We start from the raw sequence: 26,019 nt of genomic DNA, 5'->3' as shown, positions 1-26,019 counted from the left end.
ACATCTTCACAAGTTACTCACAAAGGAATGTTAAACATTTTGTAGTGAAATGGACATCTTATCAGTTAAGCTGAATTTAATTTAAATAATTTCATTATAATGGCATGTAATAAAAAAAGGAATTCAATAATTGTAGGTCTTCAGATGATCAGATGTTAGAAAGTATGGGTGTGATGACATAAAGGTATAGCTCTACAATCAATCACATTATAGGTTTAACAATGGGACACAAATGTTATTTGTAGATGTTATTTCTACAAAATATAAGCCATTTAAAAACATGCCGATTTTCCTAACCAACACAAAATAATGCATTCACAGTGAAAGTCCAAGCAGATAATAAAAAATCTGTTTCTTCCCACAGGCAATCAAATGTGTAAATCCTCCTCCCCTCCCTCCCCTACCTAAGACTGAGGTGGAGTAAACCATGCAATAGCCCCCCCACCCCCACCCCCACCCCCCAACACTTTACTTTACATTACCTTCGTTTTGCACTACTGTGTACATATCACCTCACTGTGGGTATCTTTATTGTTATTTATGTTTTGCTATTATGTGTTTATTACCAATCCTTAAGAGCTGCTCAACGTTGTTTTTAAAACAACGACAATAAAAAATCTATCTATCTATCTATCTATCCCATTTTCTGAAAACTGTGATATTGGTTTGTGTGGTTATTGTACTATGAATTCTTCATTTATAAAGCCCTACCTGTCATGTTTACAGTGCTTTCCGTGAAATACTGACATAGTGCCAGCTCACTGCATGGCAATCATCCACACGGGCACAATGATGTCAGGGAAGCCCTCCTGCTTCTGCATGTCCAGGATGGTGAGGCCAGCCTTTTGGATAATGCTCTTCATGATGTCCAGATGGCGGATGAGACTGCTGTCAACAGGGTCCAGTCTACAGCCCTGCCGTGCCATGTTATCCTTTATAATGATGACCCCATTGGGCCTAAGGCTCTCCTTTGCTCGCCTCAAGAATTCCAGCAGATCTCTATCTGTCAGGTGACCTGGCCATAGTACATAATGTAAATGAAGAGCTTTACATATTTGGCCTTACATTCCAATTTACATAATTAGAAAATCTAATAATCACAGATTATTTTATCAACTTAACAGAGTGTGGAATTCCGCAAGAAAATTGCGTTGATCATATGTGAGTGTCATGTTATGACAGGCACCAGTGACCAACTCTGGGCCTCATTTATCAAGCTGGATACAAACAGACTTATTCATAAATCGTTCGTATGAGAGCTTTCACAAGAAATTTGGTCTTCATAAAAATCCTGTAAATTTGGAAAAACGTTCATATCCTAAGTGTAATGCTCCTGGGTGTAATGTAAACCTCAACATGATCGACTTCAAATTATATCATTTGTACAGATTACTCCAGTTTTACATCTGGAAAATAGTGTGGAGTTTAAACTGCTTATTTGTGTTATGTTTAAAGCATTATAAATGGCGTATAAATGTTTGCGCAGAGCCGTAATCCATAAACAAATGCCTCAGCTGATGGAAGATTTAACGCTTGCTTATTAGTATTAATATTATATTCTATTACATATTTTAACTGGCATAGATGTGAGTAAGGAACGCGCAAACATGTGAGTAAGAGGACAGGCTTTTGCGATTTTGCGATTGCAGAATTTAATGCAAAATCAAGCAAACTCCGCAATATTCTGAGGAGCCTGCGATTTTTTGTTATTACCAACATTACAACGCACATTCAACCAAAGCTTTCTTCAAGTCATGTGCATCCAACATGAGTACAGCTAAAAAGTCCCATTTACCAACAAACATCACTGCGAAAGGCAAAACAATTGCAAAAATCGCCAATTCAAGTAGTTTTCCGCACAAAACCACAAAAAAAAACTCTGCAAGTTGCATCACAAATTTTGAAAAAGCCACAGCAAAATCAAATGTTTTTGGACACAACGATCACAAAAAAAAACTCTGCAAAATCCTAAGAAGAAAATTAGCATCTTTGCTAATTTGTAAATCTGGCTAAAAATTTTTTGTTTGGTTTGGCTTATGCAAACATTTACTCACAAATTGACTGAAAGATTAATAAATTAAGCCCATTGTGTCTTAATGGAGTAATGTAAACCAACAACATATACCTATGATAAATACATACACTATTAAAAAGTAACTTGTTTTCATCACTGTTTTGGACAAAGACAGCCAAGGAAGCTGGTAGAGTTACAACAGATCATTCAGAATTCATTCATTCATTTGCTCATGTCAATTTATGATCATATATATATATATATATATATATATATATATATATATATATATATATATATATATATATATATATGTGTGTGTGTGTGTGTGTGTGTGTGTGTGTGTGTGTGTGTGTGTGTGTGTGTGTATATATATATATATATATATATATATATATATATATATATATATATATAATGTGTGTGTGTGTGTGTGTGTTACATAACTTTTTTTTACTTGTGATAAAAAATGAAGATACATTAATGCAAAGACACGAAATGTTTTTTGGCTGCATCTAAAAAATTTTCTTCTTCATACACTGCAAATGTAATTCATGTTAAAGCTGTTTTAAGCTGTTTATAATTCAGGATTTATAAATCACTGACACCAAACCTGCATTCATAATTGAGCCATGCAGCGCCACATACAATTTCACAGGGTAATTAGACATACACTCACTCACAAGCTACCCACTGCATCCAGATGACATCATATCTATCGAGTGGAGGGGTGAAATCCTGCAGGTTGTCCAGGTAATAGGTCTCCACACGGTCAGCGTAGTCACCCAAGTAACACTCATGGGCATGAAGAATGAACTCCTCCATCATGTCCAACATCTCCATGGTTTCAAATACAGGAAACAGAACCCCTTTCGACACCCGGCCAATCCCACAGCCGCAATCAAGGGCTCGCTTGGTATCGGCCTTCCCTGGTCCCTAACATGATTACATAAAATAAATAGGTACAACTCTAATAGTTTCCATAGACATGCTGCCTAGTGTTAGCATAATCTGTATGCCATTTCCCATTAACATGCTAGAAATTGATTTAATGTATCTGTACTGTAGATTGGCGTTCATTAATTAACTTACATAAAATTCTGCTATAAAATCATCCTGATTTGGCTGTTAAAAGCAATAAATTAAATATGTATTGACTTTGATGCATATACTCACTGGACACTTTAATAGGAACACCTGTATCCTGTCAACCAATCATGTTGCAGCAGTGCAATGCATAAAATCATGCAGATTCAGGTCAGTGAATGTTCACAGACATTCAGAAATCAGAATGGAGAAAAATGTGACCATAGTCTCAGTGACCAGGTCATTTTTTTTTGTTGTTGTTCCAGATGGGCTGCTTTGAGTATTTCAGAAACTGCTAATCTTCTGGGTTTTTGACACATAAACAGTCCATAATAGAATTTGGTGGAAAAAAACATCCAGTGAACGGTTTTACTGGCAGAAAAACATTTTGTTGATATGAAAAAAAAAAAAAAAAAAAAAACACTCTTTACAACCATGGTGAGCAGAAAAGCATCAGAGTGCAAAACAGAGTTCCACTCCCCTGTCAGCCAAGAATTGTAATCTGAGGCCCAGGCTCACTGAACCTGTGAAGATTGGACAAACATCACCTCGTCTTTTTCAGGTCTTCAACTGACCAGTTACCACATGATTGGCTGATTGGATAGTTGGATGAATGAGCAGGCATACAAATGGTTTTCTTTAAGTGGATGGCCTATAATGTTGCTGTTGGTCTCTTGGAAGCCTCTCTGATAAGTTTTTGTGTCTTGTTTTGTTTGGCAGGACATCCTGTTCTTTGTTACCAATGTTTTGTAAAAAAAAATGTTGTACCCATCTGCTGATCAAAACCTTTCGACAATGAGGTCATGTACATGCTTTGCAAGCTCTTTATGGACCATGGCTTCAGCAGTTGGATGAAATTAAGATGTCAAGAAAATCCTACCAAAGCAGCTGATCTTTATTTGGGATTAATCAGGATCACTTCATTGATGGCAGGCGTACGATAATTACTACTGAACATGAGTTTGAATGAGATGGTTCATTCTGAGCACAGTCACATGCCCCATTATAAAAGGGTGTGTGCACTTACGCAGCCAGGTTAATATAAGTTTTAATTCCTAAACCTTAGTTTCATTTTTATGTCACAAAATCCTGCCATTTTTATAGGGGTGTGCAAACTTTTTATATCAAATGTACATATGTACTGTACTTACATGGAGACACACTTGCTGTGTGTGTATATATATATATATATATATATATATATATATATATATATATATATATATATATATATATATATATATATATATATATATATATATATATATATATACACTCAAGGTATTGCCATAATGTCATACCACAAAATTCTTAAGGAACTGTCTGGAGCCCTCCAGGTCCACTTCTGAGATCTCCACAAAACCTCCCATCATACCCTCCTCTGATGCTGGTACATCTCTGTAAAAATTCTGGGCCCTGTAGTAGAACTGCTTCTCTCCCATGATGAACTCACAGGTCACGGCATATAGTTTCACTGAAGACGGACAAATGCAAACATAAAATCAGGCCACAATAATATCAAGTCCCTCTGAGCACATTATAACAAGGAGTAATATAACAAGGAGCTAATCTCCACAGTCTATGGACAGACATCAAGCTGTAATACATAAAACAAACCTTTAGTTCAATGATGGTGTTTAAAAGATATGAGGTATCTGTATGTACAGTATACTGCAAAGGATCAAAGGGCCATGTGGAGAAATGTGCATTCTAAGCAGACAGTGCAAAAGTATTTTTAATTGGCAAAAACTGAGCTTCTAGTCATCCCAGCCTGCCCCTCAATAAACCATAACCTCACTGTACAGCTCAGCTCAACCACACTCAACCCAACCAGAACATCCAGGAACCTTGGGTTAACCTTTGATGACAGCTTGACCTTCACAGACCACATTTCAACAACTGCATGAGCCTGTAGGTTTATTCTGTACAACATCAAGAAAATCAGACCCTATCTCACCAAACAAGCTACACAGCTACTAGTCCAGGCTCTTGTCATCTCAAAACTGGACTACTGCAATGCACTACTCCCGGACCTCCCAGCCAGCTCAAGGTCCCTTTCAAGAACATTCACACTAACTGTTCCTCAGTGGTGGAATGAACTTCCAACCTCAATCCGGACCAAGAATCTGTCACTATCTTCAAAAAAACAGCTAAAGACCCAGCTCTTCCATGAGCACTTAACTAACCCCTAACCTGTCAACTCCCCAAAAAATAAAGACTTTTTTTTTTTTCATATTACTCTGGCACTTACACCTCTACTCTGCGCACTTTGCTTGTTTAGAACTCAATTATAAATCTTGTAAGGTAGCACTACTTGTATTGCTCTCCGCTTGATATATCGCTTTGCTTGTATTTCCTCATTTGTAAGTCGCTTTGAATAAAAGCGTCTGCTAAATGAATAAATGTAAATGTAAATGTAATTAGCCTCAGTGGAATGACTTGGACTACAGTCACTTATAACCACACAACCATTTCCTTCAACACAATGTATTCTTATCATTCTGGAGTTCTTTCTTAACAAGCTTGTATTAAACTGATGAAAACCTGAACAAGTATTAGTAAGGAATAAAACACAACAGTGTGTGCTGTTATAGAAATATAATCAATGATGGGTTAGTGTGATGCTGTTACCACCCTGAAGTTATTTTCCTATAACAGCATGTCCCAAAGTTTTTATTCCTTTTATACTACACTGATTTGCCAACAATCTGCCTCTCTTTTCTCTCTTTTTTGAACTTAATAACACATAAAAAATGCAATGTGTCATGTTACTGAGAGGCCTGCAAAAGCCCTCTGTCCGTCAGACGTCCCTGTGTTGGAAAATTTTAATCTATAGCTTTACATCTGACTGATAGAAAGTGGAGACTCCTTCCAAAAATGTGTACTAAATGTCTTGTCACAGAAAACACTGTTTAAATTTTTATTATGGCATTTGTCAGATGCCCTCATCCAGAGAGACTAATATTAATCTCATTTATACATCTGAGCAGTTGAGCACCTTGCTCAAGGGCCAAACAGCAACAGCTTGTCAGTGCTGGGGTTTGAACTTATAACCTTCCAATCAGTAACCCAACATCTTAACCACTGAGCTATCACTGCTCAAAATTTTAACACGTTTATGCGAAGCATCTGCCATACAAGTTTCTGTCTAAGTCACTACTATGGAAATGATAATGTATTAAAATGGCCAAATTAATATAACCATTGCACCAGGAACTATTGTCAGGGCCACACTGTTCTAGAAAATGAATCAACACCTTCTCACCTGTGCTGTGGTGCAGAGAAATTGAACACTTTATACCACTTGTTCATGGTTGACACATGACAGGAAGAAACTGAATGGGTTGATTGTAAGTATCGAAGAAGTATTACCAAATACTATCTACCAAGAACTGAGAACTTTCCCGTCAAAAACTACATGAGCGGATCAAGTGGTCAAGGAGATATTTGAGAAGCAGGTCACACAATTGACACTATGAATGCAATGTGATACTGAAATGTGAGGAAAGTGTTGTGGAGAACAGAAATAGTAACATGGGGTGAGACCCTGCAGAGAAAAGAGCTTGAGTTACTACTAATATTTTACCTTTTACCCTAGGGAGGTGTGCTCACTTTATGTATATCACTTTACATGTACATTTGTTGTTCCCAGTTAGTAAAGATTAAGATGACCAACAGCTTTCAAAAAGATTTTCAATTTTAAATTTGCATGAAAGGTTTTGGTCACCATCAACCTTTATTTTGACATTTGGAGACATTGTTAGAGATAACAATTTTTATTACTATAAGGTTAATCTAAGACACTTGCCACCTACCCAAAGGTATCTGCTCCAGTAAGTAAAGGTAGCTGGCGAAAAACTCTTGCCTGAGCGTACTGTGCAGGTGAAAGGACATGCTGTTTTTGCACATTTTGTCATCCGTCTTCTCCCACCGTTCCCGGAAAGCTTGATGCGTCCTCCTGAAGTCCATGACAGACGTCAAATCAGAGTGCTGGGAACAGTTTGTGAATAGAATCTGCGAGTTAAAAACCACCACTCTCTCACTCACTCGCTCTCGTTCTCTCTGTTTTCTTCCAGAATGTAAGCTTTGGAAGATGCCTTGCTGTTGCTATTTGTGTCTCTTGAATGTAGCCTGGACGTATCTGATCAGATGGGAGTCCTTTTTCTCCCGAGGGTGCTGAAAAGTGCTGCAGATTAACAGGTCACATGCTTCAGGTCTGGGGTTGAAGTAACAGGCCAAAACGAAAGACAAAACTGGCTGTCAAAGTCACACATGACAGCCATAAGTTCAGAGGAGACCTGAGCTTTCAGCTTAGCCAATTTGTGTAGTGGCCATTTTTAGCACGTCCTTCTTGTCTTGTTTGTATACAAAGTGTCAGATGTCAATAACTTGCTGTTACAGAGAGACTATGAACACAGTGCAATACTTCATCTATGGATCAGCATTTTAAAGTTCTGATTTAGTAAGCCATTTTACACATCTACACACTTTCAGTGAAATGATTAGAGCATTACAAACACCATTGCAAGCTTAGGACTACACAGACACTGTAGCATAATTATTTATCATTTTGTCCTGCTGCTTTTCTCCTCTTGTTCACATGCATACCACCATTTGGTGATTAAGATTTCTGCCTAAATACCATTTGAATAACTTGGTGCAACAAAAGAAAGATCTGGAACAGGAATACCCCTGGGAAATGAGATGCCTATGTAGTATGTAGTAACTGTGACAAATTACAGGCATCGCATTTGTTGGGTCTGTTATAGAGAAACCAGAATTAAGCTCACCAATAATTTTAGGCTTAAAGAAGATGTAATATCAGCTGGGAAACCTTGAACCATGACTGGAACTTAGTTCATGTATTAATGTGAATGAATAAATGATCTTTTATGGGCTCTATCCAACCATGACTTCATAGAACTCACTTTGGGCACAGGGGAATTGTCATGGAACAGGTTTGGGCCTCTTAGTTCCAGTACAATTGTAACGCTACAGCATACAAAGACACAACATATGGGTGTGATGGTCAGGTGTCCACATACTTTTGGCCATATAGTGTATATAAATTTTTCATGTTTTTAAAATGTTCATAGTCACATCAATAGACTGATGCTTTTTTGTTGTTGATGTTCTTGTTTTATTGAGAGCAGCTCTGGTCTTGGAACAGCTCGTTCGTGAACCTACCAACTGCTGAGCTGCTCAAGATGGTCGGTAAACCATGTGCCTGTGGAAAGGAAACAATTTCTGAATTACTGCTACTTATGCAACATCATAGACAATAATATATATATATATATATATATATATATATATATATATATATATATATATATATATATATATTTTTTTTTTTTTACAAAGAATAAGTGAATTATAAAATCTCAAACATTGATTGACCAATTTACTTAAATAATTAGGAAGCTGGAAATTTTACCAACTGGGAAAGATGGTCTACCAGTTTGACCATCTCGGACTGTTAACTACCCTACTGAAAAATATATAATACGTACATAAATACATATTTTTTATAATAAAAAATAATACATACATACCATCACAGAAATTCTAATGGTTTCCACTACAAATACACTTACACACTATCAGCTAACCATTAAAAACATTACCATTATTGGTCCTTAATGGTATCCACTAGACATAACACGCCACAAATTACGATTAGAGACCCACAGGGACCATTACATTTTTCATTAAAATCAATACAATTCTCATTATAACCATTACAAATTCATGAGAATTTCTATTGTTTTGGGGTTTTCTTTAGCAGGGTGGTTAGACGAAGCTATATTTTTCAGAAGGGTTTGGAGGTCCAACAAAGTTATGCATCACTTATTTTATATCGTTAATAATTGTTTAGTAAATTGCACACACAAGCCTGAGTGTAGCTCTGAATATGAGTGTGAACATGGCACGGTCTCCACACCTGCAGATGGCGCTGAAACTTTTGTGTGACACTCCAGTCCGTGATGCATGATGGGTAATGAGACTGGTAACACCCTAGCAACGCATACGTAAACACACGTCGTCTAAAGTAAATCAAACAGCTGTTATATCGTCGTATTAACAACAAAAAGACACAATGCAAGCAGACAACGTAAGATATTTAAAAAGGTGAGTGTGTTCGCGCGCTGTCTGTTATTTCGGTTAGCTCAGTTAGCATTGCAAGCTAAGTGATGCTGTTTGGGTTCGGTTTAATAAAAGAAACACTTCTGCTGTGTATGTAGGTTTAATTATGTTAATGTCACTGTAGACAAAAAAAGAGCACTGATATGGTAATATGTTGTCATCCGAATGCCTAATTACATCCTAAATATCCAGTTAAACTATTGTTCTATGGTATTGATTAAAATAGCTCATAACAGCCATGTTTGTTTGTTTGTTTGTTTTTTTATTTAACTAAATGAACAAGCATATACATGTTTATTTGATTAATGTAAGGTACAGTCAGGTCCATAAATATTTGTACATTGATATAGTTCTAGTTATTTTAGCCTTGTCCCTGCTGAAAAACAAAACAATAGAAACATCACAGAAATTCTAATGGTTTCCACTACAAGTACCATTACAAACCATCAGCTAATCATTAAAACCATTACCATTATTGGTCATTAATGGTGTCCACTAGACATAACTTAACATGACACTGATAGAAGGTAACAAATTACTAGTACAGAATCACAGGGACCGTTACAGTTTCCATTAAAACCAATACAATTCCCAATTAAAACTGTTACCGTTTATATGAGGTTCCTATTGGGGTTATTTTTCAGTAGGGGTGCCACAGTATACAGGAGGTGAAGGTGAATAATGAATAAGAGCTCAAAGTGCAGACTTTCAGCTTTAGTTCCAGGGAGTTTACATAGAAATCAGGTGAACAGTGTAGGAATTACAGCACTTTTTACATGTGATCCCCATCTTTTTAAGGGATTGAAAGTACTTGGACAAACTAACAATCATAAATTAAATTGTCATTTGTAATGCTTGTTTGCAAGTCCTGAAGTCTGAACCACAGACCTCACCAGATGCTGGGTTTCTTCCCTGGTGATGCTCTGCCAGGCCTCTACTGCAGCTATCTTCACTTCCTGCTTGTTCTTCAAAAACCTTCAGTTTTACCTTCAGCATGTGATTGACTTTGCCATTGCAGGGTGTTTCACTTCTTTGTAATGTTCTAAAAAAAAAAAGTCTTGGATTGCTTTCGAAGTATGCTCCAGGTCGGTGTCCATCTGTGGTGTGAAGTCTAATGAGTTTTGAAGCATTTGGCTGAATCTGAACAGATAATATAGCCCTGTACACTTCAGAAGTCATTCTGCTGCATTTATCAGCAGTAAATGCATGAGTAACAGTTTAACTGGCAGCCATACATGCACTTCAGATTATGAGGTATACTTAAGATCATGAGCAGTTCCTTCACTTCCCATCAATTTTTGTCTCATCTGTCCAAAGAATGTTCTTCCAGATCTGTCATAAACTCTAATCTGGTCTTCCTGATTTTGAGTCTTACAAGTGATTTACATTGTGTGGTAAACCCCCTGTATTTTCTCTGGTGAAGGCTTCTCTTGATTGTTGACTTTGATACGCCTACCTCCTGGAGGGTGCTCTTGATCTGGCTAACTGGTCTGAAGGGCTTGTTCTTCAGGAGGGAAGTCTGTAGGCATCTGTCACCACAGTTGTTTTCCAGGGTCTTCCAGGCCTTTGGTGTTCCTGTGCTCACCAGTGTGTTCTTTCTTTTTTTTTTAAGAATGTACCAAATGGTTGATTTGGCCACACCTAATGTTTTTTGCTATCTCTCTAAAGGGTTTGTTTTGATTTTTCAGCCTTTTAATGGCTCCTTGGACTTCCTGTTGAGAGTTAACAGGAACAGATTCTAAATGCAAATAAACTCTAGACCTTTTTATCTGCTTAGTGTAAGTGAAATATTTAGGGAATAACACACACCTGGACATGGAACACCTGAGCAGCCAATTGTCCAATTGCAGATGACATGAAGAAGAAACCTTGCAAGGAACCAGACACGAAATGGGAATCCATTCCTCTTCTGGGTGACACCGTATAGTGTGACTCCAAATCATGACTCTTCTACAGCTGTATACTGTAAGTGTGTAGGGTTGTTTAGTGTGAGTGTCAAAGTTGTTAGGTACACGTCTACTCTATTCAGGTGACTATCCATAAACTTGGGCATATCTTGCACATCTTTAGGGTCTCCATGTTGGGTTATCCAGAGAGCAGAGAGTGAGTCACGTTGCTGTTCCACACAACTCAAACGATATCTGCTTAGCAGTAGACTTACTGAGGTCCCTTTCCATTAATGCACAGACTTTCTCATGCTGCGTATCAGAAGACCGCATACAGACAGTCATTTGATACCTTTATGGTAGGTGTACCTGATACATACAGCACCAGTGTATACATACAGCATGTTTATGGTTCTCAGGAAAGTCAAGGGAGGCAGTCTAGATGTCCATCCTACTGAGAAAGCCCTTATTGTCCAGTATGAAGTGGAAGCGACTATAATGGGAGAAATGGGAGGCCCGATGCTTGGAGAACGCAAGGCGTGTCAGAAAACGTAAGACATGTTTCTGTCTGAGTCCAGTTTGTCATATGTAAATTCAGTAGGGTGATTCCATGTCAAACCAGTCATTTTCAAATTTGGCCCAGACACACTTTGCAACATATGCCCCCCCCCCCCCCCCCCCCCCCCCTTAATAACCCACAAAATCCTGATGATATAAAGATGAACTTTGGTGTATTTATATACCTGTAGAATTAGAATATCTTATTAAACTTGGCATATCTAATGATTTCAGTTATAGATGGCAAACACACACGCAGTTTTCACTTATTTGTAAGATGAACCGAAGATCAACATTTCATAAAATTTGTTGCATCATCCACATTGACAGAAGTCGAGTTTTTGGGGGTCAAACATGAATACCCCTAAAAAGTCATTCTGATTCTACATAATCGAGGATATATACACACCAAATGCCATCTTTATAGCATGTATACTTTGTGAATTAAGGGGAAATTGCACAAAAAAGGGGACATGGCATATGTCGCAAAGTGTGTCTGGGCCAAATTTTGAAATGAACACCTTTTTCTAACGAGTGAGAGTTAACTCAAAAAAATTCTTCTTAGTATTATTTTTTTGTTCTCATGCAAGTACTTACAAATGGTTTTTAAAGGAATCAGCAGAATCTGAGACAGAGTGGTGGAGAAGTCCTCTGCCACAGGTTGATTTGACATGGACTCCCCCATGTCTAAACATCTGTTTAATTGTGTGTTTGTTTTCACTGTCATATTAAATGAACGCGAACATTCCTTCTCTCAGTGTTCGTCTGAAAAGCCTTAACGCCAGCACGGATATTGGGTCATTAGCGCGGAAAGTGGTGGAGGAATGCAAGCTCATTTCACCATCCAAGCTCCCAGAAGTGGAGCGACTGCTCTTCTACCTACAGAACCGCAATTCAGCTCCAGGTATGAAGGAACATGTAGCTATATTCCTCTTCCACCAGAGCACTAGCTAAAGTGAGGGTAGTCATTTAATTTGGATATGATAAATTAGATCCGGTGGTACGTAGAACTGAGCATTTTTTGTTGATGTTCGTTGTTTCTAATCTACAGAGAAAAAAGAGAAGAAGCAGATAAAGCCAAGAGATCCTGCTCCGTTTGAAGGCATGGAGGTATAGCAGTTATACCATTTTAAATTCCTCGCTACATAATTTCAGAAAAATATCCAATCTCTGTATTTTGGGACTCCACACATTTGTTTTGGCAAGTTGATTAGGGCGTCTACTTTGTTCACATCAGAGGTCATTTTAAAACAATCGCTTTATTTACAGCTTTAATTCACTATATTAGAATTCCTGTGGGTCAGAAGTTTACATACACCAATTGACTCTCTCTCTTTAAACGGCCTGGAATATTCCAGTAATTGATAGAATGATTTTAGAAGCCTCTAATTGGCCAATCGTTAGAATTGGGAGTGAATCAGGAGAGCACCTGTGGTTTCCACTTGGTACCTCTGGAAAATGCAAGCAACTCATCCAAACCTCAGGGGGGGGAAAAAAAGAAAAAAAAATTTTTACCTATACATGAGCAGTTCCTCCTTAGGAGCAATTTCCAAAGAACTGAAGGTACCAGGAGCATCTGTTTAAAAAAAAAAAAAAAAAAAAAAAAAAAAGCCAATATAAATATCTTGGGACAACACAGACACTGCATTGTTCATTACAGAGGCACAAATTAACGCCCAGGGATGAAGAAACTTTGATTTGAATGTTTTAACTAAACCCCAAAACAACAACAAAGGCCCATTTTGAAGCATGGGGCTGGCAGCATCAGTTTTGTAGGGATGTTTTGCTCGTGCACTTCATAAAAGACATTAGTGAAATATAAATAACATATCTAAATAGTAATGACACCAATATTTTAGTGAGAATAAAAGCTTTATTGTGCTCATCAATGTGATGATTACTGAGGTTCAGATGAATGAACAAAACTCAGCTTTAAAGACACAAACTGTTTCTCATATATAGCCTATATAACTACCACACAGACCGGGTTACTTCTGGTGTGTGTTTTGTTATCGGATCTAATTTCTGTTCTGTGGACATTAAATGTTAGCTAGCTCTCTACCATCACTCTGTAGGAAGTTGTGTGGCTGTGAGTTGCCATTACTGACTTGTAAGGAACACGATGAGTATTTTTTTTCTCTGCTCACTCAGTAATGATATTTAATAGACAGTGCATGCCCAAAAGTGACAAACCTAGCGCTGCCTTGTTGCTTGCTAGTGTAAATGCAAGGTGAGTTACGTGGTGTGATGACGAGTTAAACAATGTGACGCACGTTCTGTTGGGATATTGCAGCTGGACGAGGAGGCCAACATTAACAGCATCGATGACTACGTGGAGCTGCTGTACGAGGACTTTCCAGAGAAAATCAGAGGAGCCACGCTTATTCTGCAGCTGGCCCGTAATCCTGACAACCTGGAGGAGCTGCTTCAGAACGGTAAGCAGCAACATCAGATTGCAGGGAAGCAAAAATGCCTTGCAGAATCACCTGGTCCAGTGAAACCAGTTGTAATGGTGTGTAATTAAATGGTGAGAGAGAGTGAGCCGATGGGTCCCGAGAGTTTAAGGATGGTAGTCTTCACATAACTGCACGCACAAAGTCTGGATTTTTTGGATATGTTACTGAAAGCAGTAACATATTTTTCAGTAACCATCTGGGGGCAAAAATCTGAATCACTTGGAGTAAATTAAGTAATCCAATTGATGTACAGTGGTGTGTGAAAGTTTTTGAACCCTTTAGAATTTTCTATATTTCTGGATAAATACGAACTAAACCATCATCAGAGTTTCAATTAAACAAATGAGACAAAAATATTGTACCTGGTCATTTATTTATTGTGGAAAATGATCCAATATTACATATCTGTGAGTGGCAAAAGTATGTAAACTTTTTTGTTTTCAGTGTCTGGTGTGACCCCCTTGTGCAGCAATAACTGCAACTAAACGTTCGATCAGTCCTGCACATCGGCTTGGAGGAATTTTAACCTGTTCCTCAGTAAAGAACAGCTTCAACTCTGGGATGTTGGTGGGTTTCCTCGGGACTCGAACCCCGGACCCTGGAGGTGTGAGGCGAACGTGCTAACCACTAAGCCACCGTGCACCATCATTCTATATTGACAATATGTTAGAAATATAATGTTAGAAATCACTGATCTACTTCAGAATTCATTGTTCCATCAATGATGGCAAGTCATCCTGGCCTAGATGCAGCAAAACAGGCCCAAACCATGACACCACCACCACCATGTTTCACAGGTGGAATCTTATATTAGAAGGTTCTTATGCTGTAATGCAGGGATTTCTTTTCTCCAAACATAACCCTTCTCATTTAAACCAAAAATTTGTATTTTGGTCTCATTTATCTACAAAACATTTTTCTAATAGTCTTCTGGCTTGTCCACGTGATCTTTAGCAAACTGCAGACGGGCAGCAGTGTTCTTTTTGGAGAGCAGTTGCTTTCTCTTTGCAACCCTTCCATGCGCACCATTATTGTTCAGTGTTCTGCTGATGGTGGACTCATGAACATTAACATTAGCCACTGTGAGAGAGGCCTTTAATTGCTTAGTAGTGACCCTGGGTTCCTTTGTGACCTCGTGGACTATTACACATCTTGCTCTTGGAGTGATCTTTGTTGATCGACCACTCCTGGGGAGGGTAACAATGGTCTTGAATTTCCTCCATTTGTACCCAATCTGTCTGACTGTGGATTATTTAACCTTTTCCATCTTGATGAGCATCAACAATTCTTTTTTTCCCTAGAAATCTCCGTTGTTCATGCCATTATGCACTTCCACAAACAAGATCAGACTTTGATTGGTCCCTGTTTTTTAAATAAAACAGAGCGCTCACTCATACCTGATTTTCATCCCATTGAATGAAAAAACCCGACTCTAATTTCACCTTCAAATTAACTGCTTATCCTAGAGGTACATACGTTTGCTACTAACAGATATGTAATATTGGATCGTTTTCTTCAGTAAGTAAATGATTGGTGTAATATTTTTCTCTCATTTGTTTAATAGGGATCTCTTTGTCTACTTTCAGTACTTGTGTGAAAACCTGATGATGTTTTAGAAATGTAGAAAATTCTGAAGGGTTCACAAACTTTCAAGCACCGCTGTATAATGTCTGGTTTAGCCGAATATCTAGCGATGTTAAAATCTGGAAATTTACAGCCATGTAGCAACAGTCATTTTATTAGCGTATGTATACCATATGTTCAAGCATCAGAGTTACATTCTCAGGATTAACCATTAAGCACACCTTGTGTCCGGCTTGGAGGTGGAGGAAATAAGCATTTGTGTTTTTAGTGAATAGCTAGATACTCTACGTAATGCAATCTTTCCTATACCTATTATCCCGTTCACTTGAGTTGAATGCATTTTATCCAAACCTTAAACAAGTAGGGAATTAAATAATGCTCATTCAAAATGTGTGTGTGGAAATTTCAGGAATAAAGCTCCAAGAAATAGCCAAAGTATTATTATACACAGTTAAATAACGATCTAAGTATTTGAATAGTTGGATTATGTTTAGAAAATAAAGCTGTGCTGAGAGGGTTCGTTGGATTTTTATTATTTTTTTTAGTTGAATCCCAATAGACCAGTCAGTTCTGCTTTGTGTCTCTTTATACAAGCTAAGACTGAGAATTAAATGATGAGTGTTGCTAGTGAGTGAGTATGCGTAGCTGTTATATGATCCAACCAACCAACCAGTGCCACTTACTAATATAAATGTTTGTTAGGGGAAACGCAGCGCTTGCTTTCTGATGTAATTATCCCTGGTTTAAAACATGTGACTGTATACAAGACTGTTTCGTGGTGTGCTGTGCTGAAACCATAATTCACAAATCAGGAAGCTTTGTGGCATTTATGTGACATCCCCATGTTTGTGTGCGTACATAGACTATCTCTTTTCAGCGAATATTTCCCAGCTGTGTTCTCCGTCAGCCGACGGTGCTCAAAACCACACATCCAGTGTCCATCTCTTCTGTCACAACGCATTAGTTCCTTCATAAACCTGTCAGAACTCATTACCATAACCGTGTTTGGAAATGGTGATGGGGCTCTTGCAGAGTCACAACGGGGTCATGCGGAAACGAGAGGGTCCAGGGGCCACATGCTGCAGCACAACGCGCATGTCCGCTCGCAGAGGAAGTCTCATTTCTCACGCCGCACGAGACGTGACCTCTCCTCCTCTCTCGTCCTGTAGCTCCTGGGTCCTCTGACCCTTCTTCTCTTCTCTGTAACTCACACTCTGCCTCCCTCTCTGTTGCTTTAACCTTTCTTCCATCATTTCCCTTGTCTTTAGTTCACCCTCCCTCTGGTATATTTCCGCTCACAGTAAAGCGTTCCTCACGTTCCACATTCTAACCCTGGTTCCTCACTTCAACTCGGCCATTGTAGTGGTGCTGTTACAAATATTTCCTTAACCTTCTGTTACTGTTGTCTGTTAATGTCGCTCATGCTCTTTTAGCCATCACATATTTGTGTGTCGGTCTGGGAAAACCCTTCACATGGTCAAACGTTGACGTTTTTTTAATATATATACAGTACTTCTGTAAGCTACATGTTTCTCTTATGCGTCTCTTATATATCGCCACAAGTAAAGTTAAAGCATTTTCAGGTCTGCTAACCACCATAAGTAGAGATGCACCGATACTAAATTTCTCGGCCGATACGATAACCAATTATTCGGTGATATTGGCCGATACTGATAACCAATTATTGAGAGTGATATTGGCCGATGCCGATAACCAATTATTGAGAGTGATATTGGCCGATGCCGATAACCGATTATTCAGAGTGATATTGGCCAATGCCGATGACCGATTACTCAGAGTGATATTGGCCGATGCCGATGACCGATTATTCAGGGCGATATTGGCCGATGCCGATGACCGATTATTCAGGGCGATATTGGCCGATGCCGATGACCGATTATTCAGGGCGATATTGGCCGATGCCGATGACCGATTATTCAGGGCGATATTGGCCGATGCCGATGACCGATTATTCAGGGCGATATTGGCCGATGCCGATGACCGATTATTCAGGGCGATATTGGCCGATGCCGATGACCGATTATTCAGGGCGATATCGGCCGATGCCGATGACCGATTATTCAGGGCGATATCGGCCAATGCCGATGACCGATTATTCAGGGCGATATCGGCCAATGCCGATGACCGATTATTCAGGGCGATATCGGCCGATACCGATAACCGATTATTCAGGGCGATATCGGCCGATACCGATAACCGATTATTCAGGGCGATATCGGCCGCTAACCGATTATTCAGGGCGATATCGGCTGATACCGATAACCGATTATTCAGAGCGATATCGGCCGATACCGATAACCGATTATTCAGAGCGATATCGGCCGATACGATAGTTCTGCCTTTTGTGCCTTCTTATGAATTAATAATAATTAGACTCGACGCTGCTTCACTGCTGCTCACTTCCGGTGTAAAATTTTAGCGGTGCAGAGATTACAAACTGCAGTTTTATCATTCCACTCGAGAGAGAGATAATCTTTACACACAGCATGAAATCAGTGTGTTTTCCCGCCCTCTTTTGATTGACAGGATATAATCGGCACTGATCATCGGATGTTTTTAAACTATCGCCCGATAGTCCATAGCGGGTAAAATAGCCTTTATCGGCCGATACATCGGTGCGTCTCTAATCATAAGTGAAATTTTTTTTCTATTTCTACTGAAAGATGCCCTGCAATCCTTGACATTTCTAACCTACTGCTAAAACATTCCTTTGACATTTTTTAAGAACGACAAGTTTACAGTTGTAAAGCAGTTTCTGTCTCATCACCTGAGGTACAAGTCACTCGCCATATTTAAACATGAACCTCATCGTCATCTCTTTGCTCTACTGATCTCCGTTCGTTCGGCGAGGAAATAAGTGCAGATCAATTCAAACTAATAATGAGCATTTTTGTATCTAATGTCTTTTTATTCAGTCATTGTTAAAACTTCTATAAAGAGTGTGTAAAGCTTTTCTCTGTCTTTCTCCGTTTTGATGACAATGTGACCGAGCAATACGGACATTCTGACAGTTGGCATCGGATCACAAAATTGTCTGATTAGGCTTATTTCTATTTTACTCAGGTATGCAGCTATCCAAAAACTTAATTGGAATGTAAGGAAAGCAAGGTTTGGTTAGCTTTTAGACAGCTTTAGGCAGACTGACTGCAATTACCGCTGCTTTTGTTAAACTGCTGCCTTACCTGATCTGATCTTTGCAGGCAGATATCCCAGGCAAGTTTAGAAAGTAGCCCAAATTTCCACATTGTTTTGGTAAAATACCTTGACAGGTATTTGATAGAACGCCACACGTATCATATTTATTCAGTGTGTTTTAGCAGTCTATAAGTAAGTTTCAATCCTACATTATTTTTATATGACAGTGTTGAAGCCACATTCGTTATGCTTTGAACTTGGTTTGGGTTGCCGTACATATCCGCTTCAGCTTCACACCTTTATACAGAGAGAGATCACTGAGATTGAACAAATTTTACAGTTATAACTCATCCATGAAGGGCTACTAATATCCATGTTTATATCTCTTTATGTTGTTCATATTCCTACAAATGCTACAGATACTGAGCTTGGAAGTGTATACAGTGGTTTAATTAGTGAGAATAGTGAGTCAGGTCTGAGTGGTGTGTGTGTGTGTGTGTGTGTGTGTGTGTGTGTGTGTGTGTGTGTGTGTGTGTGTATGTGTGTGTGCTGCTCCTCCTCCACAGAGACAGCTTTAGGAGCCCTGGCACGAGTACTGAGGGAGGACTGGAAGCAGAGTATAGACTTGTCAACTACCATCATCTACATCTTCTTTTGTTTCTCCAGGTATTAAGCAGGATATCAATATTTCCACTAACACTTTCTAGTCTGAATGTTGGAGCCACTTTCACGATATGTTATTACAGAGGCTTGTTTTCTTTCTTTTTTTTTTTCTTTTTTTTTTTAATAATCGTGTTAAATTGCTTCATCATAATAATAATGCCCACTGTCGGGACCAATTAGAGTAACGGATTGAGTAGATGACCGTGAAAGCCCATAGTTGTTCTTGGCTCCAGTGTAGTTCATTGTTTCTCTGCTGGGCTGCGAAATGAACTTGGTTCATATCCATCATATACTGGGGATCGTGTTGGGCGCTAGCTGCAGCTTTATTTTGGCATGCCTGAACGTAGTCCAAATCTCCGAGTCAAAACACGTGAATGTTCCTTCCCCAGTTTCATCCAGTTCCATGCGCTCATCACTCACTATAAGATTGGCATTCTGTGCATGGGCATCATGGAGCATGAGCTGAAGAGGTACGACCTGTGGCAGGAGGAGCTGCAGAAGAAGAAGCGAGCTGATATCCTTTCTGCGTGGTTGGTCAGAGGTAAAAGGGACTCTGGAGTCATACAGGGGTCAAGTGGTTAAGTCGGGTTAATGGTCAGAGGCGCTTTATTGCTTCATTTTGAACAGTTCTGAATGAGACAAATGTCTGTAAAATAACAGATCTCCGGGATGCTGTCATGGAATATATTAACCGTTTAAGCATTTGGAGTTGAATTAAAAAAAAATTCATAAATCTGAAATTTGTTCATACGCAGCGAATAAAAATACTAGATAAAATTGTTGAGAAAAAGAAACAGATGAACAAATTGTAATAAACCACTTTTCTAAGTTATACAGACCTCTATTAGTCCCTGTCTATTTAGAAGCACTGTGTACATCACTGTCAGCAGGTCAGTGTGTATATATATATATATATATATATATATATATATATATATATATATATATATATAATACCTGAACAACACACATTTAAGTTGCACTCGATTCGCCTACAGTTACATTCTAATTCAGGAAAGATTTCCTCTGTATACCTAGAATATATAAACAGTTTAAACCAAGTCTCTGGATTATGATTACTTGTTACTTAATGTTTTGATTTTGTTTAATCGGTCTTATTTCTGCATTACAGTGGTGCTTGAAAGTTTGTGAACCCTTTCGAATGTTCTATATTTCTGCCTAAATCATAACCTGACCTAAAGCGTCATCAGATTTTCACACAGGTCCTAAAAGTAGACAAAGAGGACCCATCTTAAACAAATGAGACAGAAATATTTCAAACCTCACACCCGATCATCATTTGTACACAATCTGTCTGACTGTGGATTGTTTAATCTTTTCCAGCTTGCTGAGCATCAACAATTCTTTTTCTGCGGTCACTTGAAATCTCCTTTGTCCATGCCTTGATACACTTCCACAAACAAGATCAGACTTTGATTAATCCCTGTTCTTTAAATAAAACGGAGCACTCACTCATACCTGATTTTCATCCCTTTTATTGAAAACACCCGACTCTTAATTTCACCTTCAAATGAACTGCTAATCCTAGAGGTTCACATACTTTTGCTGCTCACGGTTATGTAATATTGGATCATTTTCCTCAACAAGTAAATTTCCAAGTATAATATCTGAATAACATTTTTGTCTAATTTTACGATTTGTGTGAAACTCTGATGATGTTTTAGGCAGATATATAGAAAACCCTAAAGTGTTCACAAACTTTCAAGCACCTTGGTATATTTTGATTTGTGTTTTCCGCTTTGTAACGTGGCAGCCCTCTCCCTCCAAGCGTTTCCAAAAGTTTCAATAAACCAAATGAAATTTGAATGCGTTTAATAGAGTGTAAGCAGAGTCATGTTAAAAGTCCTTGACAGGGTTGAACGGGAGGAAGACCCAGAGAACCAAAACCTGAAGAAAGAGTATGAGAAAGCGCTGAAGAAGTACCACGGCTTGCTGACCAAGCAGGAACAGCTGCTGAGAGGTAATATTTTGAACCCGCACGAATGTACACTGAGATGGAGGTTGGCGAGGTAATATTTGTATTATTTCCCTGATAGTGGCTCTGTATCTACTGCTGAATCTGTCTGAGGACACGCGCATAGAGCTGAAGATGAGGAACAAAAATATAGTGCACTTGCTGGTGAAAACCCTGGACCGGGAAAGTGAGGAGCTCCTGGTGCTCGTCGTGTCCTTTCTGAAGAAGCTCAGCATCTTCTTGGAGAACAAGAACGATATGGTGAGGGGGACACACGTACTCTTCTGTATCCTGGTTTCAAGTTATATGTCTATTCCATATCAGTTGTATGACTTTTTTTTTTTCCTTATGTAAGTTATGTAAGCGAATTTTCAACTACAGACTGAATTATTCTTAAATAGACCAGTTTTGGATATAGTAAATTGGCACTAAAAATCTATTCCTACTTTTCTATTCTATAAGAATATCAAACGTCTGGACTAAAAGCTGCTCTCTACAGTTCACCTCATTTCTAATCATAGGCCAAAAATCCCATTTCATGTTTCGCTAAAGTTAAAATGGAGTCGTCTTCTTTAGTCTAAATATGCACACCGTGTCCCAGTGATGGACTTTGCACGTAACAGTTAGCAACTTGACCCCCCCCCCTTTTTAATGGTTTCCGTGTGCACTGTGGCAGCAATAAATCATTGCAGTAACAGTCATTAGCATTGAAAGCTGGTTTGGAAGCAGGTTAGAGAGGCTGTAATGGGTCTCAGATTTCCTCAAGTCAGTGTGGCTGCGGCTCCGTCTGCAGCAGCCCACAGGCGCGTTAACAAGCCGGGCCAAGGCTACGTGACGAGACCTAAGCGCACACTCTGAGGTGTGAAATAGGCAGTGTGTTACTGATGGGACAGACTAGAAATAGATCTAGTTGCTGTAGAGAGCAGTGAGTAGCTATTATCCAAAATTTTATCTTTTAACTTCTATTGTCTCTCTTAATGTTATCCCATCATATCTCTCTCTCGCTCTCTCTATCTGACCACCCACTTGCTGTTAATCTGTGTGTTATGCTGGCGCTGTGTGTATCCCAGGCTGAAACGGACACTGTGGAGAAGTTGGCTAAGCTGGTCCCTTGTGATCATGAGGATCTGCTGAATGTCACTCTTCGTCTCCTCCTCAACCTCTCCTTCGACACAGGCCTCCGCAGCAAGATGGTGCAGGTGGGCCTGCTGCCCAAGCTCACCGCGCTGCTAGGTATGCCATGCACTTGTAGGCATGATATGATCAGCTTATATTAAGTTCCCACTGAGTAAATGGCAATGGCCTAAATCATGCTGATAGATCACTGTTAATGCGTCTGAATGTTTATATAAGATAACTGCATTCGCTATTTCACGCAAGGGTGTGGTAATAACTCTGTTTGTTAATGCGTGTCTCTGCCTGACCATCACATGAAGTTATGTAAGACTGACAATCAAGACTTTTAAGCCAGGCATTTGTGGACTTTTCTTCAGTTACATCCATTACATCATATTGTTAGACAAAACAAACATATCTAATGCAAAATATGGAGCAGAAAATGGACCTCTACCTGGGCGGCTGTGGCTCAGGTGGTAGAGCGGGTTGTCCACTAATCGTAGGGTTGGCGGTTCGATTCCCGGCGCACATTACTCCATATACCGAAATGTCCTTGGGCAAGACACTGAACCTCGGGTTGCTCCCGATGGCAAGTTAGCACCTTGCATGCTAGATCTGCTACCATTGGTGTGTGAGTGTGTGTGTGAATGGGTGAATGAAACACAGTGTAAAGCGCTTTGGAACCGCTAAGGTTAAAAAAGCGCTATATAAGTTCTTACCATTTACCATTCCTAGTCTGTGTTCTGCTCCATATATTGACGCTGCATGTCTTGTCTGTATGTTTACAGCCATGCATGAGGCTGCAGTCATACATCATCCCATACTATCTTTAATATTCACTCATTAATTTTGTCAGTAACTCCACCAAAAATGTTAGTCTACATACATGTCTGTGCCCACACACATCGGCTACTGTAGATCAGATGGAGTTTTTGCATCTGTGCGTGACTGAGCTGTCTAAACTGTTTATATATTAGTATTGTTAAATCACGGACAGCAGGGCATCTGTACATCACTCAGACTATGAATGATGTTACACATCTACATAAACACATGTGAATCACCAGCATGACATAAATCTTCTGTGTAATACTAATTACACTGTAACATGGCTTACAAAAACATTTTGTATTTTTTTTTATTAATATATTAATTAATCTGCCATGATACAATATATGCAGCCATAATTGTATAAGCACAGTGTGTTTGTTTTTTTATGTGTGTTATTTTATGTTTATTTTTTTATTTATTTATTTTTGTTTATTTTATATTAGAGTTTTGAGAACTTCATTACAATATCGTAAAGCCAATTTGACCTTTTATGACGTATAAGACTTCTTTCTGCTGATATTATTGGTTATTAATCAATAATAGATTTATTCCCCATTTGCTGTTATAATAAGCCCCATTCTTCTGGGAAGGCTTTCCACTAGATTTTGGGGCGTGGCTGTGGGGATTTGTGTTCATTCAGCTACAAGAGAATTAGTGAGATCAGGCACTGATGTTAAGAAGTGAGGAGGTCTGGGGGGGTGCAGTCGGTGTTCCAGTTCATCCCAAAGGTGTTCAGTGGGGTTGAGGTCGGGACTCTCAAGTTCTTCCAGTACAACATTAACACACCATGTCTTCATGGTGCTCACTTTGTGAACAGGGGCATTCAATTCAATGAAATGTGCTTTGTATAGCGCGTTTAACAATGGCCGTTGTCACAAAGCAGCTTTACAGAAACATATCAATTCAGGATATAGATTTTAAATGTATGAATTGTTTGAGGTGACTGTGGAAAGGAAAAACTCCCTGAGAGATATGAGGAAGAAACCTTGAGAGAAACCAGACTCAAAAGGGAGCCCATCCTCATCTGGGTGACACTTGATAGTGCAATTATATAAAATTCCCTTCTATAACATTGTACTACATCGTCGAATAGTGCTAATATGTAACCAGAAAATTCATTACAGTTTTCACATGAAGTCTGTTTTGTTGAACTTCTGGAGACTTGAGTGCAAAACTGTTTGTGGCAATTGTAGTCCTAAGCCATCATAGTATAACTGTTCATATGAATTGTGGTCCTAAGCCATCATGGTTTTTTCAGTGCTACCACCCTCAGTAATCTCAGTGATCTTTAGGCTGCACCATGTGGGACCATCCTCAGCAGCAGCATATGATTTCCAATTGATGAGAACTCCAACCAGAAGTAGGGCATCGGGATGGATTGTCATGCTGGAACAGGTTTTGGGCATCTTAGGTCCAGTGAGGGGAAATCATTATGCTTAAAGACATTCTAGACAGTTCTGCACTTCCAGCTTCCAACAATTTGAGGAAGGCCTACATATGGGTTTAATGGTCAGGTATCTATATGCTTTTGGCCAGGTCAGGTCCTAATTCACTGGGTATGCTAAAGTATGAAAGTACAAAAGCGTTGCTGCTAATTTGGTTCAGTAGAGTTCTACAATAAATAATACACTAAAAAATGTGCATGACAGGATAACATGTACATGAATGAGAGTGTAATTAATACCTCTATGTGTGTGCCGATCCCAAAGGTGAAGGGTTATGAAACCTTTAAATGCCGTGTAACTGTTTTTCCATGACACTGTGGTTGATTAGTCCTTCTAGTACTGTAGAATTTTTATGAGGCAGGTCAGGGAAGGGTCTCTTAAACGACTGTTTCAGAAACAGCTGCAAGTACTGCAGTACAAGACATTGTAAATCTCTAATGACCTCTTGTTGTTTTTTCAACCCTGCTTAACCCCTTTACAATTTTAGTATAGAATTGAATAATCTAGTAGCTAGCAAAATAAAAACGCACTATATTAGCATACATCAGCAAGTTTAGTCATCCGGCTGACCGAACAGACTCTGTCTGTGTCCGGCTCTTAATCTAACCACTTCCTGAGGAGAAATATGGCGTGTGATTGGTGCCTGATCCATACATACAGGCGTGGTTGCCTTTGGCACTATTGATGTGTCTTTTTAAGGGTCCTGGTGGTGTCATGTGTCCCACATAATTAATATAATATAGTTGTTAAAATAACAAGCTCGCTCTTAAAGTAAATGTTGTTCTTCCAGGACGGGGGATGTCCAGTGTTAGCTACCTGTGGAGATCCGTAAGCATATGCGATCACTCACACTCAGAAGAACTTCCTGCAGCTAAAGGTCTATTCATCCAGCCAAGGCCCTTGTGTTTAAATTTCAGAAAAGAATGTGTGTGTGTGAATGTGAAAGTCGAGGAATGTTCACGTGTTGTCCTAAACTTCCATCTGGCACTCAGACTGATGAATATAATTATCTGAGATGAGAATTCGTCTCATCTCTTATCTATTTGGAGCTGGCCTGCTAGAGTGAGAAGTCCACAAATCCCAGCAGCCCACACTGAAGGTC

The 26,019-nt window shown here is 39.0% G+C and overlaps 2 protein-coding genes across 8 annotated transcripts in view; one reads left to right on the top strand and one right to left on the bottom strand.

Moving 5' to 3' along the window:
• Nucleotides 1–475: 475 nt before the first annotated feature.
• Nucleotides 476–7,434, bottom strand: ntmt2 (N-terminal Xaa-Pro-Lys N-methyltransferase). Its single transcript, XM_017455577.3, has 4 exons — nucleotides 6,916–7,434; nucleotides 4,402–4,574; nucleotides 2,698–2,950; nucleotides 476–1,015 (listed from the first exon to the last, which is right to left on the bottom strand). Exons 1-4 carry the CDS (start codon nucleotides 7,067–7,069, stop codon nucleotides 759–761), a joined length of 837 nt encoding a protein of 278 aa, XP_017311066.1. The 5' UTR covers nucleotides 7,070–7,434; the 3' UTR covers nucleotides 476–758.
• A 1,642-nt stretch (nucleotides 7,435–9,076) lies between these two features.
• Nucleotides 9,077–26,019, top strand: part of kifap3a (kinesin-associated protein 3a) — a 28,899-nt gene continuing 11,956 nt past the window's right edge. For 3 of the 7 annotated variants that reach the window (XM_017456306.3, XM_017456305.3, XM_047150922.2), the window contains exons 1-10: nucleotides 9,078–9,232; nucleotides 11,553–11,684; nucleotides 12,450–12,595; nucleotides 12,743–12,801; nucleotides 13,985–14,126; nucleotides 19,454–19,553; nucleotides 19,940–20,091; nucleotides 21,415–21,531; nucleotides 21,608–21,786; nucleotides 22,596–22,758. In XM_017456306.3, the coding sequence (XP_017311795.1) occupies nucleotides 9,201–9,232; nucleotides 11,553–11,684; nucleotides 12,450–12,595; nucleotides 12,743–12,801; nucleotides 13,985–14,126; nucleotides 19,454–19,553; nucleotides 19,940–20,091; nucleotides 21,415–21,531; nucleotides 21,608–21,786; nucleotides 22,596–22,758 (1,222 nt within the window). In that variant the 5' untranslated portion in view covers nucleotides 9,078–9,200. Of the gene's footprint in view, nucleotides 9,233–11,097; nucleotides 11,213–11,317; nucleotides 11,351–11,552; nucleotides 11,685–12,449; nucleotides 12,596–12,742; nucleotides 12,802–13,984; nucleotides 14,127–19,453; nucleotides 19,554–19,939; nucleotides 20,092–21,414; nucleotides 21,532–21,607; nucleotides 21,787–22,595; nucleotides 22,759–26,019 lie in introns of all 7 variants that reach the window. The other 4 variants (XM_017456310.3, XM_017456309.3, XM_017456307.3 and 1 more) reach the window with 3 other exon arrangements.

This window comes from Ictalurus punctatus, chromosome 25 (assembly GCF_001660625.3).
Source record: "Ictalurus punctatus breed USDA103 chromosome 25, Coco_2.0, whole genome shotgun sequence".
Taxonomy (NCBI): Eukaryota; Metazoa; Chordata; class Actinopteri; order Siluriformes; family Ictaluridae; genus Ictalurus; species Ictalurus punctatus.
Note: the sequence above shows the minus strand (reverse complement) of the source record. Positions and strands in the feature narration are given on the sequence as shown.